A 13,537-nucleotide genomic window follows, 5' to 3' on the forward strand; every position below is an offset into this window, starting at 1 on the left:
GTCCCGCAGCCCGAGGGCCCGGGGCAATCCCGCTGCCTGCCCCGCAGCGGGGAACCGCCAGCGCTGTCCCCGGCTCCTGCCACCCGTCCGCGCCGTCGGGTCCGACTCCGCGCTGCAGCCGTCGCGCGGCTCCGGGGCTGGAGGCGCTGGATTCTGGGGGACACCCCCACGCCCCGGGGCTCTGTCTTGTCCCCGCCCGCTCCGCGCCCCACGGGGCCCCGCAGGTACTTACGGGCTCGGCCGCTGGGCCGCTCGCAGCCGCTCCGGCGCGGCCCGGGGGCGTCCGGGCTTAAGAGCCGTCCGGCGGGCGCAGGACAATGGCCGGGAGGAGGGGGCCGGGGCCGGGGCGGGCGGCGGGAGGCGGGGAGGGGACGGGGCCGCCGCCGCCGCTCTCCCCCGCCGGGCGCGCTCGCTCCGCCCCCCCGCGTCTGGCGTAAACCCGGCGCCGGGCTAAAAGAAACGGCGAGCTACCGGCGCCCGGGGCTGGTGGCCGCCGCGCCTCGCCCGTGCCGGCGGCAGCGCCCGGCCCGGCCCATCCCGTCCAGTCCCGTCCCGCCCCGCCATGTCGCTGAGCCCCAAGCACACGACGCCCTTCTCGGTCACCGACATCCTCAGCCCGATGGAGGAGAGCTACAAGAAGTTCGGCGGCATGGACGGGGCGGGCGGGCTGGGCGCGCCCCTCGGGCCCTACCGCCAGCCGCCGGTACCCGCCGCCGCCGCTGTGCCGCAGCACGTCGTGACGGGCCCCACCGGGGCGGCCGCTTACCACATGCCTCACGGCGTCTCCCAGTTCCCGCACGGCGCCGTCGGGGGCTACTGCAACGGCGGGCTGGGCAACATGGGCGAGCTGCCCGCCTACCCCGAGGGGATGCGGAGCGGCGCGGCGGCGGGCGGCGGCTGGTACGGGGCCGGCGGCGACCCCCGGTACTCCAGCAGTAAGTGCGGGCGTGGGGCGGCGGAGCGGGGAGCGGGCGGGCGGGAGGGGGGGAGCCGCTGCCCTCGACGGGGCGGCCGCCGGCGCTGAGCCGCCCGTCCCGCTCAGTCTCCAGGTTCATGGGCCCGTCGGCGGGGATGAACGTGGCCGGGATGGGCGGCCTGAGCGGCATCGCCGAGGGCGCCAAGGCCATCGTGCCGCTGCACGCGGCCCCGCGGAGGAAGAGGAGGGTGCTCTTCTCGCAGGCGCAGGTCTACGAGCTGGAGCGGCGCTTCAAGCAGCAGAAGTACCTGTCCGCGCCCGAGCGGGAGCACTTGGCCAGCCTGATCCACCTCACCCCGACGCAGGTGAAGATCTGGTTCCAGAACCATCGCTACAAGATGAAGCGCCAGGCCAAGGACAAGGCGGCGGCCGCGCAGCAGCTGCACCCCGACGGCGGCCTCTGCCAGCAGCACTCCCCGCGCCGCGTCGCCGTGCCCGTGCTGGTGAAGGACGGCAAACCCTGCCCGCCGCCGGGCAGCGGCACCCCGGCCCCCGGGCAGCCCGCGCCCGCCCCCCCCGCCTCCGCGCCCGCCGCTCACCCGCACCCCGGCTCGCTGGGGCAGGCGGCAGACCTGGAGGAGCTGTCCCCCAGCCCGCCGGCGCTGCACGGCCCCCTGGCCCCTCTGGACTCGGCCGGCGTCGACTACAACGGCGGCATGGTCAGCCCCAACCTGCTCTACGGCAGGACGTGGTAATCCCTGGGTGTTCGTCCCTCCGCATCCCCCCGCCACCGCCCGCCGGGACCGGGCCCTCCCGGCGCTGCGGGGAGCCCCGACGGCGGCCCCGGGCCCGTCCCGCTCCTTCCCCGGCCTCGCTGCGCTGCTGGTTTTTTTTTAAGACTCTCTGGGTTTTGGAGACCAGGGCCCGCAGAAGGGGGGGGGGGGGGGAGCCCACGCGTGGGTCCGGTGCTGCGGGCGCGGGGCTGCGCCGTTACTTGCGGTGTGCGGGTGCGGACGCGTGTTTGTGCCTCCGTGTCCGGCCCGGTGTGCGCGGCCCGGGAGACCGGCCCCGACGGGGCGGCCCCTCGGCGGGGGAGGCCGGGGAGGAACCTGGGGATGGCGGGATCCCGCTCCCGGGGCAGCGGCAGCCCGAAGCGGGGCGCCCCCGGTGCGCGCACACCTGGACAGGGCCCGCGGACGCGAACAATAAATCCTGTGAAGCGCAGCGATCTCGGCAGAGCTCATTTGTGAGGGTGCCCCCCCCCAACCCCCCCGGAGCGCGATTCCAATGGGATGCGAACGAAAGGGAACTGAGCGGTACCGGCGGGCAGGGAATTAACCCAAACCCGGGCCGGGCAGCGGCGGAGGGCGCCCGGCGGAGGACGGGGTTGGACGGGGTTTAACGGGGCACAGCGCTTTCCCCGTTGTGGTACCGGTCATTGCTCGGCGAGGGAGCGCCCGGCAGGGACGGGGCCGCCGCGGCCGCGGCGCTTCGTGAGCTTCCGACGAGCTGCAGAGACCCCCAGACCCCGTTATTCCCTGGGCCGGGTCCCCCGGGCCGGAGGAGGAAAGGCGGGGAGCGTTGGGACGGCGCGGGCGGCGGGGTCGGTCCCCGCGCCCCTTCCCCCGGGAATGCGGGAGCGGCGCTCGGAAGTTTCCGGCTTTTTGGGGTTTTTTTTTTCCTTTTATTTTATCTTTTCCCCCTTCTCCCCCCCCAGTCCCAATAAAAGGAAATCCCGCTCTCTCGAGCCGCTCTTTCCTGCCCGGCGCACGCACGGACGCGGTTTGGCCGCCCCGGACATCCCCAAACCCTGTTCTCCCTCCCCTCTCTCAGCCGTCAAAGGGGTTCTGTTCCTGGGGGCACCCGCTGACCCCCCGGCCTCGCATGGGCTCCCCAGGGGCGGCCGCGCTGCTCCCGGGACGCTTCTGGGGCAGAAAAAGGGGATTTCAGCCTCTGTGAGCCCACGGAGCCGCTCCCGGCCCCCGGGAGGGGAAGGGGAGATCCCCGCCGGTGCCCACCCGGGGCCGCTCCCTCGGGGGCCCCCCGCGATTCATCCCCTTCCCCGGCCGTGCTTGCCTGGAGCGTTTCTCCCTGCTGGTTCCCACGTAGGCGGCTTGAGGGGTGCATGTGGGAAGGGGATGGGTCTGGGGCCGGGCCAGGGGGTGAGTGAGGCCCCCTTCAACCCTCCTAAAACAAAGGGGATGGCCCAGGCTCAGCTCCAGCGTGGAAAACGTAGGGATGTGCAGGCAGAGCAGGTTGAGGATGCCACCGGGATCCTGGCCACCAGGGCCAGCTCCAGTACCACACAGAGGCAGCCAGAGCAGGGATAGTGATGCTCCCCAGTCAGGGCCTGCATCCCACCCCCGTGCCACGGAGCAGAGGAACCACAGCATTGCTCCGAGCCTTGGGGTGGGCTCCACATCTTGCAGGGCTGAGGAGCCAGCTCGGAGGCTTGAAGCAGCCAAGGGGTGAAGAACTGTGTAAGGGACAACCCCTTCCCATAGCAACCCCCTAGACCCTTTATCCAGCTCCGTTTCCATACCCCCAAACCCAGGGAACAAGAGACACCCCCCCCCAGCCCCCAGGTCCTTCCTCCTCCCTCCAGCCCCATGCTCAACCATCATAGTTACATGAAAATCCGCATCTGCTGCTGGTTTTGTCTTGCTCAAAAAATAAAAATGACTTTTTTGAGTCCCAAACACCCTCCTGGCCAAGGGAGGCCATGGCCCAGGGCTGACGCTCCCAGGTCCGGGCAGGATGGAACTCTGCATTACAATGAAGAATTCTGCTCCACCCTCGGTCACTTGAAAATAAAGAACCCGGTTTCATCCTTTCTTCCTCCCAAGGTTACATTGATCCCATCTTTTTCCTCGTTGCTGGTGATTAACATCAGGAACCTCGAAGGACAGGGCTGGAAAACCACTCCAGAGCTGGGGAGCTGAGCGATTTCCATGGGACAAGTCCCAGCGTGGCACATGGGAAAGGTGGTACAGTGGCATTAATGCTGCTCAGCTAATCCCAGAGTTTGGGTTTGGGTTAATCAAAAGGTTTTAAATGCTGTTGGAATTATTTCCCAAGAAATGACTACAAAGACACTCAGGCAGGTCCAGAGCACAGATCCGCAGCCACGGTGGAGGGGTTGGAAATGAACCACTCGCTCCTGCTCCCCGTTTCAAAAGCCACTTTATAAAGCAAATAAAAATAAGCACTGATTTGGTACAGCCACACGGAACCCCTACAAAGAGGGCTAAAACCAAAGGGGAACGCGGGCCTGCGCAGCTCCTTTACCTCGCACCCCAACCCAGCCCAGTCCGCACGCCCTGCTGGGACAGAACAAAGTCAGAACCAGGCACCAGGTGTAAAAGTTGAAATGTTTTACTTCAAAGTCTCCCCACAAAAAAATCTCCTCTCTCTGTGAGACACTGGAGGAAGCATCCGAGGAGGAACAGCGGTGCCCAGGTGCCTGACCCCATCCCCTCTCTAGGTGCCCCCGCACGACCCCGGGGCTGATTCCAGGCTCCCGTGTGTGCAGCCAAGGATGGCTGGAGCTGAGGGCAGCACAGCGGGATGGGGATAAGGAATTCCCACCTCCTCCAGCATCTCACAAGCAGAGCAAGTTCAGGGCGCTCGCACTCCGCAACCCGCTATTCCCAAGCGACACAGCTCCCACAAAGGAAAAATCATCATCAGTTGGGTACGAAATGTGCACATTTAAACAAGTTTAAAAACTACAGGGATGGTTTCATTGGGATTCTCTCCCCCCCCCCCAGATAATAAAAGAACAGAACAAAAAGCCTGGACACTTTGTGATTAAAAAGGAAGTCGCCAGGAGCTAATTCCAGCCGTATCTTCCCGAGGGAGGCGGCAGCGGGTAGGGCCTCCCGGGGCCATAGGCCTGCAAGCAAACAAACAAAAGCAAGCATTTATTTTTTGGATTAACACGGTGGTAAACAAGGTCCATGGAGCATGGCCCACACAAGGGACACAATAAACCCTGCACGGGAAGGTGCCCAATGCTCCCGACGGCAGCGCTTCCCTGGGAAGACAAGCTTGGACTTCCCCGAGCACAGAAACCAGTACATTAAAGCCACATCTATGCACACACACATATATACAGACATATATATACACAGACATGTATCACCATGCATGCCCCTGGAAGGGCAGATCTGAAACGAAATTTTCCAATTAGGACAGAAAACGTGGCTTTGCTCCACGCACTCTTTATGCTTTACAGAGAGCAAGGACGCAAATGTCACGTTGCGAGTTACAGCATCGCTGAGATTCATGATTCCCACCATGAATACTTCGTCGAGGAAAAATGCCCCTCAAGTGCCACCTTCCTGTTCTAATGGTGAGCAGTGTGATGCTAAAGCAGGGCGGGTATTTTTACAAGTAAGTATTTTTAGGAAAAATAGAATTAAAACAGCTGTATTTGTTACAGAAGCAGCATTTTCCAGAACTCACTCATTCGAAACAATAGGTGAAAGATGCCGAAATCCCACCTTGGAAATCACTCCAGCATATCTGTGTATTTAAATTGAGGTGAGGCATTCTGTACACTGAATCCAGTGAAAAATTGCATCGAGTTCCTTTGAAACATTTATAATGGTTGCAAAACCTGATGCATTGCAGGAAGGGCATTCAATGGATGCACTAACGGCAGCGATGGGGCTTTGTGTCCTCCCAGGAGTTTTTTGGTGTTTGGGGAAGAGGGGTTTCCTTTCATTCATTCTAAAGGGAAATCCATCCTTACTCTCTCCAACGGGGGCTCGGGGATAAGCAGGGAAACTGGAGTGGTTTGCTTCAGCCTGCTCCGGACAGAAACCCATGTGGTGCACCCAAAAGCACTGTGTGGAATACGCTGCTTCTGCCATCAGGAAGGTTTTATCTTTGTTTTCAGGTCTAACTGTGAGCACTTTCAATAGGAAACAAGCTCCAAGCCCTTCCAGTTCCACACAACCCCAGCGCAGCAGTGCAATCCAGCCACACAAGGCCTTTATCTGGCCCTTCAGTTGCTGCTGCAGCCTAAAATCAAGATGTCAAACACCTGCATAACGCCATCAAGTTTATCTTTAGGTTCTGTGGAGGAGCTGGAGGCCTCCAGCAAACCCCCCCTTCACCACAGAGCAACCCATATCCATGGCAGTTGCATTAATTTCGTAAGCACTTTGTAGCAGCGCGTTTATTAACCTCTTCAGACCATGTTCTGTACGCTGTAAAAAAAGAATTCAGAGGTGAAAGGGACCAAAGATAATTATTTATGCTGCTACGTGTCACCACTTCCACTTGAATCCCTTTTCAAGGCTTTAAAGCTTTGAAACCCACAGGCAGCAATGCTAGATTCAATTATTGGGTTTGCACCCAAAACCCTTTAAGGGAGCTTCTAATTCTGCTGCAGCGCTGCCGGCCCGCGGGAAATAATGACATCTGACAGTTCATTTAAAACCAACATGGAAAAGGAGAGAAAAAAGGCAACAAAAAAATAAAGGAAATAAAAACCAGGTGGAAAACAGCAGAAATGCAAAGGGGAATTTAAGGAAGCGAATTTACTTGAGCCGAGAGATTTGTCCTTAACATTCATATTCACACACATGATGGTTCAAGCTGTGGTCCCTACCCAGATTCAAACTTCATTTCATGATCCAGCAGACGTGTCCCGTGCTCGTGACAAGTGAATTAGGCTTTGGACACGACTGCAGTATGTCCAAAAGGCTCCTATTTAATCATTCAGGTTGCAAATAGCCAGAAAACAGCAAGGGCTGAGGTTTTCCATCACTGGCAGGCTGCAGACATCCACAGTGCTCCGAGACCCTGTGGTTAGGAGGCTGCTTTCCCCTTTCCTAAGAGAGATGCCCTCCCCAAGCCCCTGCTGCAAACATCCTTGGGAGACAATTCCTGTTCTCCTTTGTGATTCCAGCTGTAGCTGTTAACACAAAGATTTAAGGTCGGGAATGAACTAGTTTGAGCACTGATTCCCTTTGCAAATATATCTACCTACGCTACCAGGATAAAGGGTAGAGCAGAGAACAGTGCAGCACACAGACTTTTTCAAGTGTCTATTTTCCAACCCTAATTAAATACCACCCAGGCTCCACCAGCATCAAAAATCCTCTGCTGATTTTCCTCCATCATTACAGCAGCCCCTGTTATGGGTTAGTGCAATTATGCATTTTATTCCTCGAGTGTTTTGGGTAAACCAGTGTAGCACAAAATGAAAGGGTTTTGAATCATAGAATAGTTTGGGTTGAAAAGGACTTTCAAAGGTCATTGAAAACTGATCCCATCAATATGCCTCATCCAAATTAGAAATATACCTTAAAAAACCCCTCTGGGGACTAGCTGGGCAGCACAAAAAGGATTCAGTGTTTCCCCATTAAGCCTAATGTGATCGTAAGCCACACTGCCTAGTTTTGCTTATAACCAAAACCACCTCTGGAAGGATTTATGCTGCTAATGCTCCCTGCTATCCCTGGAGCAAGCATGCACAGTGGTATACTGGCCTCTTTCCCCCCTGTTTCTTGCTGCAGCACCAACCTGACAACTGAAGGAGCCCTAGACAATCTGTACTCCAGCCTTAATGGCCTTTGCACTAAAAGCGCTCCAGGGTAGGAGCTGGGGGTAGAAGGGACCTCGCTGCTGCTGAAAGGGCTCAGCTGAACAGGAGGTTCTGAGCTGGGAGCGCTGGGCAGGCTGCTGGCTGCTGCAGAGCCTTTCAGCAGCCCCGAGTAATCCTGCACCCACAGACAATGCTGAGCCTCTGGGCTGCTGCTGCTGGGCTTGGGGCCTGACGAGCTCAACCACAGAGAGAAGGGCTCTGCAAAAACCTTCCCCAGCAAAGGCCAAAGGCTCTTCCCTCCCAGACTTGGTTTGACAGCGCTTGTTTTCACTGCAATAGCTGCCTTAAACCCCGCACACCGTAACAACGTCGCTGTGCAGAGGCGGCTGTGATACAGTGCTGAGACCCACAGCCAGAACAGAAAAGACCTACAGCAGACAAAGCAGCAGAGAAGTGGTAAAAACACAACAAGACTTCCACATGTGCCATATGACATCGGTATTTAAAGGAACTGCACCTGCAGGCTTTGCTGCCTAAGCAAAGGACACTGGGATCTTACCCAATGCACATACAGCAGCACAGAATTTATACCCACACGAATGTGACTATATGCTGCCACTGGCATGGAGAAACACCCCAGAAATCAAGCACCACGTTTGAGTGCGTGGTGCTGCACTTTGTAACACACATTTCTGTGTAGAAGGGAGATGGGCAGACTGGGAAGAAGAAAAACTGGGAGTGCAGACAAAAAAGTGACCTGGCTTGAGCTAAGATGGGAACCAGGTCCCATCAGAAGGCAAATTTCAAACAGTTTGTGCCTCAGTTTCCATTAAAAGGATTAGGAAATAGCGTTACCAAGCAGCTGAGTGCTCTGCCTCCTCTTTCCACATTACTGGCCAGTAACCTTCCCACCACCAAGTGGTAATTCTGACTTACACAAAGAGCAGCAGAACTTAACGTTTACTATAGATACCTGAGATTTATTTTAAACTAGCACACAGCACTGTAAATACTCACATTTCTAATACAAGAGTATATGCAGATTATGCTTTTACTGGGAACACACACAATCACACAGGCAGAATCATCTGCTGCTTTCAAGGAGCGTTTTCATTCTACGGCACTTTCATAAGCTGATGGCAAAGTCACCTGGAATTCTGGATGAGGTTCTCCTATCACGTTCCCTTGCTTTCATTTAACCAAAGCTATTTTCACATGTACTTTCACAGACATGCTTATTTCTCTGGCTACTAGTACCTAACATTTGCTTTTAAGTAGTTTTTCAGCTAAGAGAAAACCAATAAGCATTTGAGGAGGGAAATTAATGAAGTCAGAAGAATCTATATTTTAAACATACTGTGGAGAAACTTGGAGAATCCCCAGAATACTGTAGTGGATAGACTTCCTTACAGAAGAGGAAGACTCTGATTGAAATACTTGCCTTCCCATCATATTTTCTCAGGCTGTAAGAGGTATGTGACTTGCTTGGGTGTTTGTTCTACTTGCAATGAAAAGCACTGGTGCCCAGTGATGACATGAGCCTCTTGCAGGGATACATGTGGAAGCGCTGGACACAGCTGGGACGTTACCTGTGAGCTTTCACTGGCTTCTGGGCTAAAACCAGCTCGGGAATGGCCACCTCCACCCCAGTCACTCTCCGCAGCCACACACAATGGAAGCCTTACTCAGGAGGAGAACACCACATACAGAATGGGACAAAGCTTTCCTACCTGTCTGCCCCTGTCCATGCGATCTTCGGGTCTCTGTGGGTAGCCCATGGGTCCGCCCAGCCCCTGGTACTGGCTCGGCTGGAACTGGTTTTGGGATTGCAGCATGCGGTTCCAGGGGAGGAGAGGAGCAGCCCCAGCAGATCTGTGCAGAGAGGAAACACACCGTGTGAGCTGGGCTCCGGGAGAGTTCCGCACCGCAGACCCGGATTTCTACGGTCTCATACACTAAATGATTTGTCTCCGAGCTCAGCACTGTCACACCCAGCTATGCCTGCAGCGGTACTGCAGACAGCCAAGCTGCTGGGGATAGATCAGGGAGGGGGCATCTCTTCCAGGATTCTCCTACTGAAAGGCTACTCTTGCGCACTGCTTCCTCCATCCCAGTTTAAAAGCCACAGCCCCAGGTACCACCGCACGCAGCAAGTGCAACGTTACAGATTCCTTGGGAGGATTCAGTCCACCTTTTTATTTGCTGAGGGGCAAATTCAGCAGTTCACCCGCACCGCTCCCGAGCGGGGATTAAACCCCAGAGCTCCCCACGTTGGCTGACCGCAACACGCCATCCAGAGAGCAAACATGTGCGATCCAGGAGAATGAGGCTTTCTTTTCTAAACGTCCAGACTCCTTCTGGGAGTCCATTCTTTCTAGTTAATTGCAGGTTGCAAATGAATTCTTACTGCGAGTATTCTGAATCTAGGGTAGGGGCCTTGGCTGCTTTTTCCCATCCATTATTCTGCTCAATATGTCAGAAGGTCTGATCGGGAAGAAACCTTTTCAAGTTCTATTGATGCCGTTTTCAATTGACCACGGTGACCTAGCAACATAAGCACTAATTGGCATGGACTGACTGACATTTGGTGTACAGTTTATATGGGAACGCAAATTCAACATCCATTATAAGCTAGTTTGCCACCCTAGATTACTGACAGCAAGAAATGTTTTAATTGCCTTCAAGTACCTATTCTAACATTACAATTATGAAGCAACAGGTATAATACAGCAAATCATTGTTTGCTATAAAATATTTGGAAAAATGATATAGGCATGATATAGTCTTTAAAGCTGAGCGCGGGTAAGGGTACAACTCTTGTCAGAATTCATCTTTTGCAGCACAACCTGTTGTTGTAAAGGGAAAAAACACTGGATAGTGGAGCCAGTTAATCTCTCCTGACCCCTGCTTAAGAGGGAGTCATCTGAGCAGTGTGTGACCGGCGTGCCGGGAGGCAGGAATAGCAGAGAGCATGAGCACTGTGGTTTGTACCTACCTGCTGCTCCGCTGAACTGAGTTATTTCTCTGTGTGTCTGCAAAGAGCCTCTGCCTACATTTACTGCATTAAACAGGCAGGACTTCCACCCTGGAGGAGTCACCCCTACCCAGAGGCTGATCTGTTCTTTCATGCACACATGAGGTTGAGGGAGGAGGTTTGACTTTCCTGCCCAAGGGAGGGTTCACAGCTCCACAAACAGAGCTCTGAGCAGCGGAGGAAGCGATGCTGGGAGAGGAAGGACTTGCAAACACACGTTTCATCAGCAGGAACAGAGGCAAAGTTGGAATCACAAGGCAGGTACAGATTAAACCGAATGAAAACAGGCATTTGGACCTGAAGCTTTCCGATTTTGGATGCAAATTGCTTTTGGTTTCATACTCAGCTGCTCCATTGGGTCCCATTAAGACCTGCCTGAACTTAAAGAAGGCAAAGGAAACTCCTACCATCTCGAGAAACAAAACAGCTCAATTCCTGCTTATAAAGTATGAGTCTTACCTGATAAACATGCAGCTGGTAAATGTGATGTGCAATACAAGCACTAAAACCCAACAGGCACAAAAGCCAAGTGGCAACACTGAACTGTGAGGTTTTATTTTTAGCTTCAGAGGCATGTCCAGAAACGCACACTGAATCATTCATTAGGAGGGGCAGCACTGCGTCTGAAGTTAACAGCACATTAAACCTGCAGGGGCTAAACACTCGAACCCAGTGTTTTAACAATAATATGCTTTTTGAGTGAGCATTTTGAGCACTCGCTTCTTTTCCTCCCATTATTCCTAGAAAACAGCACACCTGAGGATGAGTACACTGCTCAGACGCAAGGAAAACTACAGGGAATCACCCCTGTGGCTCCAGCTCTAGGACTCCTCCGTCTCTACAACGCTGCTAACGCGCTTGTGACAAACACCCTCAGCGGCTGATGGTCACAGGCCAACACATGCTACATGCCTGGCACGAGGCAGCTTGACACAGATTTCATTTGACATCAATACGTATTTGGCACAGAGTTTAACTTTCTATTAAAGCGCTGCTTAGTAAAAAATCGGGGTATTTAACAAGTGAAACACTTAAACACTAGTATCATTTTTATGTAGGGGCATTTTTTGCTTTGAGACCATGTGAGAGAGTGAAACTAGAGATTTTCAGTTAGAACCAGCAAATATTCCCTTCATCAGGGCCTGTAGGGACAGGCCAAGGGGAATGGCTTGAACCTGCCAGAACAGGGGAGACTGAGATGAGCTCTTAGGCAGAAGCTCTTCCCTGTGAGGGTGCTGAGGCGCTGGCACAGGGTGCCCAGAGAAGCTGTGGCTGCCCCATCCCTGGCAGTGTTCAAGGCCAGGTTGGACACAGGGGCTTGGAGCAAGCTGCTCCAGTGGAAGGGGTCCCTGCCCGTGGCAGGGGTTGGAACTGGGTGAGCTTAAAGGTCCCTTCCAGCCTAACCCAGGCTGGGGTTCAGTGATTCTAGTTCAGTGTGCAGCAGGTAAAATAAAATTGGTACTTCACCACTCTCACAGGGAAGAACTTCCTTTTATCTAACCTAAACCTCCCTGTTTCAGTTTGAACCCATCACCCCTGGTCCTATCACTACAGTCCCTGATGAAGAGTCCCTCTCCAGCATCCTTGTAGCCCCCTTCAGACACTGGAAGCTGTTCCGAGGTCTCCATGCAGCTCCTCTTCTCCCAGCTGAACAGACCCACCTTTCTCAGCCCATAATTGCACCGCTAAGTTTAAAAGTAAGAAAACTTATGCAGCAGATAAATCATCTGCATTGTGAAGAAGCAGCTTTACACTCCTGGGTTTCTTCTACCTGTGAAGCAATGGCTAGTTTAGCCCCAGCTGCAATGCTCCATCCCTGAAACAGCACAGAGGCTCAAAGCTCTCCTGGTAAAGACAGGGCTCCCTGCTTATCCCTTGCTTGATGTCACAAATCCGGCAGCCTCCTGCCAACCCACTTCACCTGAAAGGCTGGAGCAGGGGCTGGCCTCTCCCTCGGTCACCTTCTCCCCTGGAGCAGAACTGGTGGAGAACTGAAGTTCCTCGCTGCTCCTGGGCACCTGCAGCTGCAGCAGCAAGTGGGGACAGCCTTGAGGGTAGCCCTATGGGAAACCAGCAACTCCCAGGGAATTAACTGGGAAGCTGAAAACCTCTCAGGGGCTTGGTTCAACAGGTTCAGCCGTTTCCCCTGCACCAAGACTGTCTGTCTTTAAACATATGCTTAAGTCTCTGTGCTTGTCTCTGTATGGCAACTAACTCAACATCAGCCCTAAGCATGTTTGATTTGAAGCTCAAATCAAATAGATGCTTAGGGCTGATGCTGAGTGAGTTACGCTTGTTTCCGAAATCAAACATGTTTCCAAGAATGTGGCAAAATTACCCATCCCCAGCACCAAAACTGGCAACTTTGTGGTTCTCATAAACTACCGCGGGTGTAACAAAGCACAAACAGGGAGTTCTGCTGCTGTCACCGAAAGCTAGCACAGCTTTCTCCAAGCTTCTCCAAGGCATGCTTTCTGGGTGATGATGACACATCTTCAGTTTAAAGTCACCTCAGGGGACACCAGTTTCCTCCTCAGGTTTGGGAGCTGAACATCAAGGTCAGTACCACAGCACTACAAGGAGGCAAACACTGTCTGCAAAACTGCTCCAAAGGACTTGGGCGGTGCGTGGTCACCTCTGAAAGTATCCCCACAAGCCAAGAACAGTAACTTTATGATAGGATTCAGATGACAGGGACAGTCAATTACTGCAATTGTAATAAAAACGTGTGTTTTGAGTGAGAAACACACAATTTCTGGCAGCCATAAGTTCTTTATATGTGAATTGAGAACCTCTTCCACCCTGCAAAACCAAACAGCCTGTTACATGACAGCAGCACAGCCCTGTTAAAGTAATGGCAAGTTACAGACCTGCAGCAGTACTTCACATCACAATACTCTGCAAATTGGATTTAATTAAGGTATGGGAATAGCAATTCCCATGGACAAAGTAACATTAAAGTTTGTAATGCGCGAGTCATTTATAATGCAATAGTCCACATTGATGTGGCACAGGGGAAGGGAGCCAG

At 54.3% G+C, this 13,537-nt stretch overlaps 2 protein-coding genes across 2 annotated transcripts in view; one reads left to right on the top strand and one right to left on the bottom strand.

Annotated features, from left to right (window-relative positions):
* Positions 1-562: 562 nt before the first annotated feature.
* On the top strand, positions 563-1,671 carry NKX2-4 (NK2 homeobox 4). Its single transcript, XM_061461850.1, has 3 exons — positions 563-935; positions 1,043-1,506; positions 1,540-1,671. Exons 1-3 carry the CDS (start codon positions 563-565, stop codon positions 1,669-1,671), a joined length of 969 nt encoding a protein of 322 aa, XP_061317834.1.
* A 2,604-nt stretch (positions 1,672-4,275) lies between these two features.
* Positions 4,276-13,537, bottom strand: part of XRN2 (5'-3' exoribonuclease 2) — a 50,192-nt gene continuing 40,930 nt past the window's right edge. Inside the window, exons 29-30 of the mRNA XM_061461754.1 lie at positions 9,206-9,347; positions 4,276-4,811 (exon numbers count right to left, since the gene is read on the bottom strand). Coding sequence (XP_061317738.1) covers positions 4,749-4,811; positions 9,206-9,347 — 205 coding nt within the window. The 3' untranslated portion in view covers positions 4,276-4,748. The remainder of the gene's footprint in view (positions 4,812-9,205; positions 9,348-13,537) is intronic.

The sequence above is a fragment of the Pezoporus flaviventris genome, unplaced genomic scaffold, assembly GCF_033815535.1.
Source record: "Pezoporus flaviventris isolate CSIRO_AGI_PZ_B2104156 unplaced genomic scaffold, CSIRO_AGI_Pfla_v1 ptg000031l, whole genome shotgun sequence".
NCBI classification, from domain to species: Eukaryota; Metazoa; Chordata; class Aves; order Psittaciformes; family Psittacidae; genus Pezoporus; species Pezoporus flaviventris.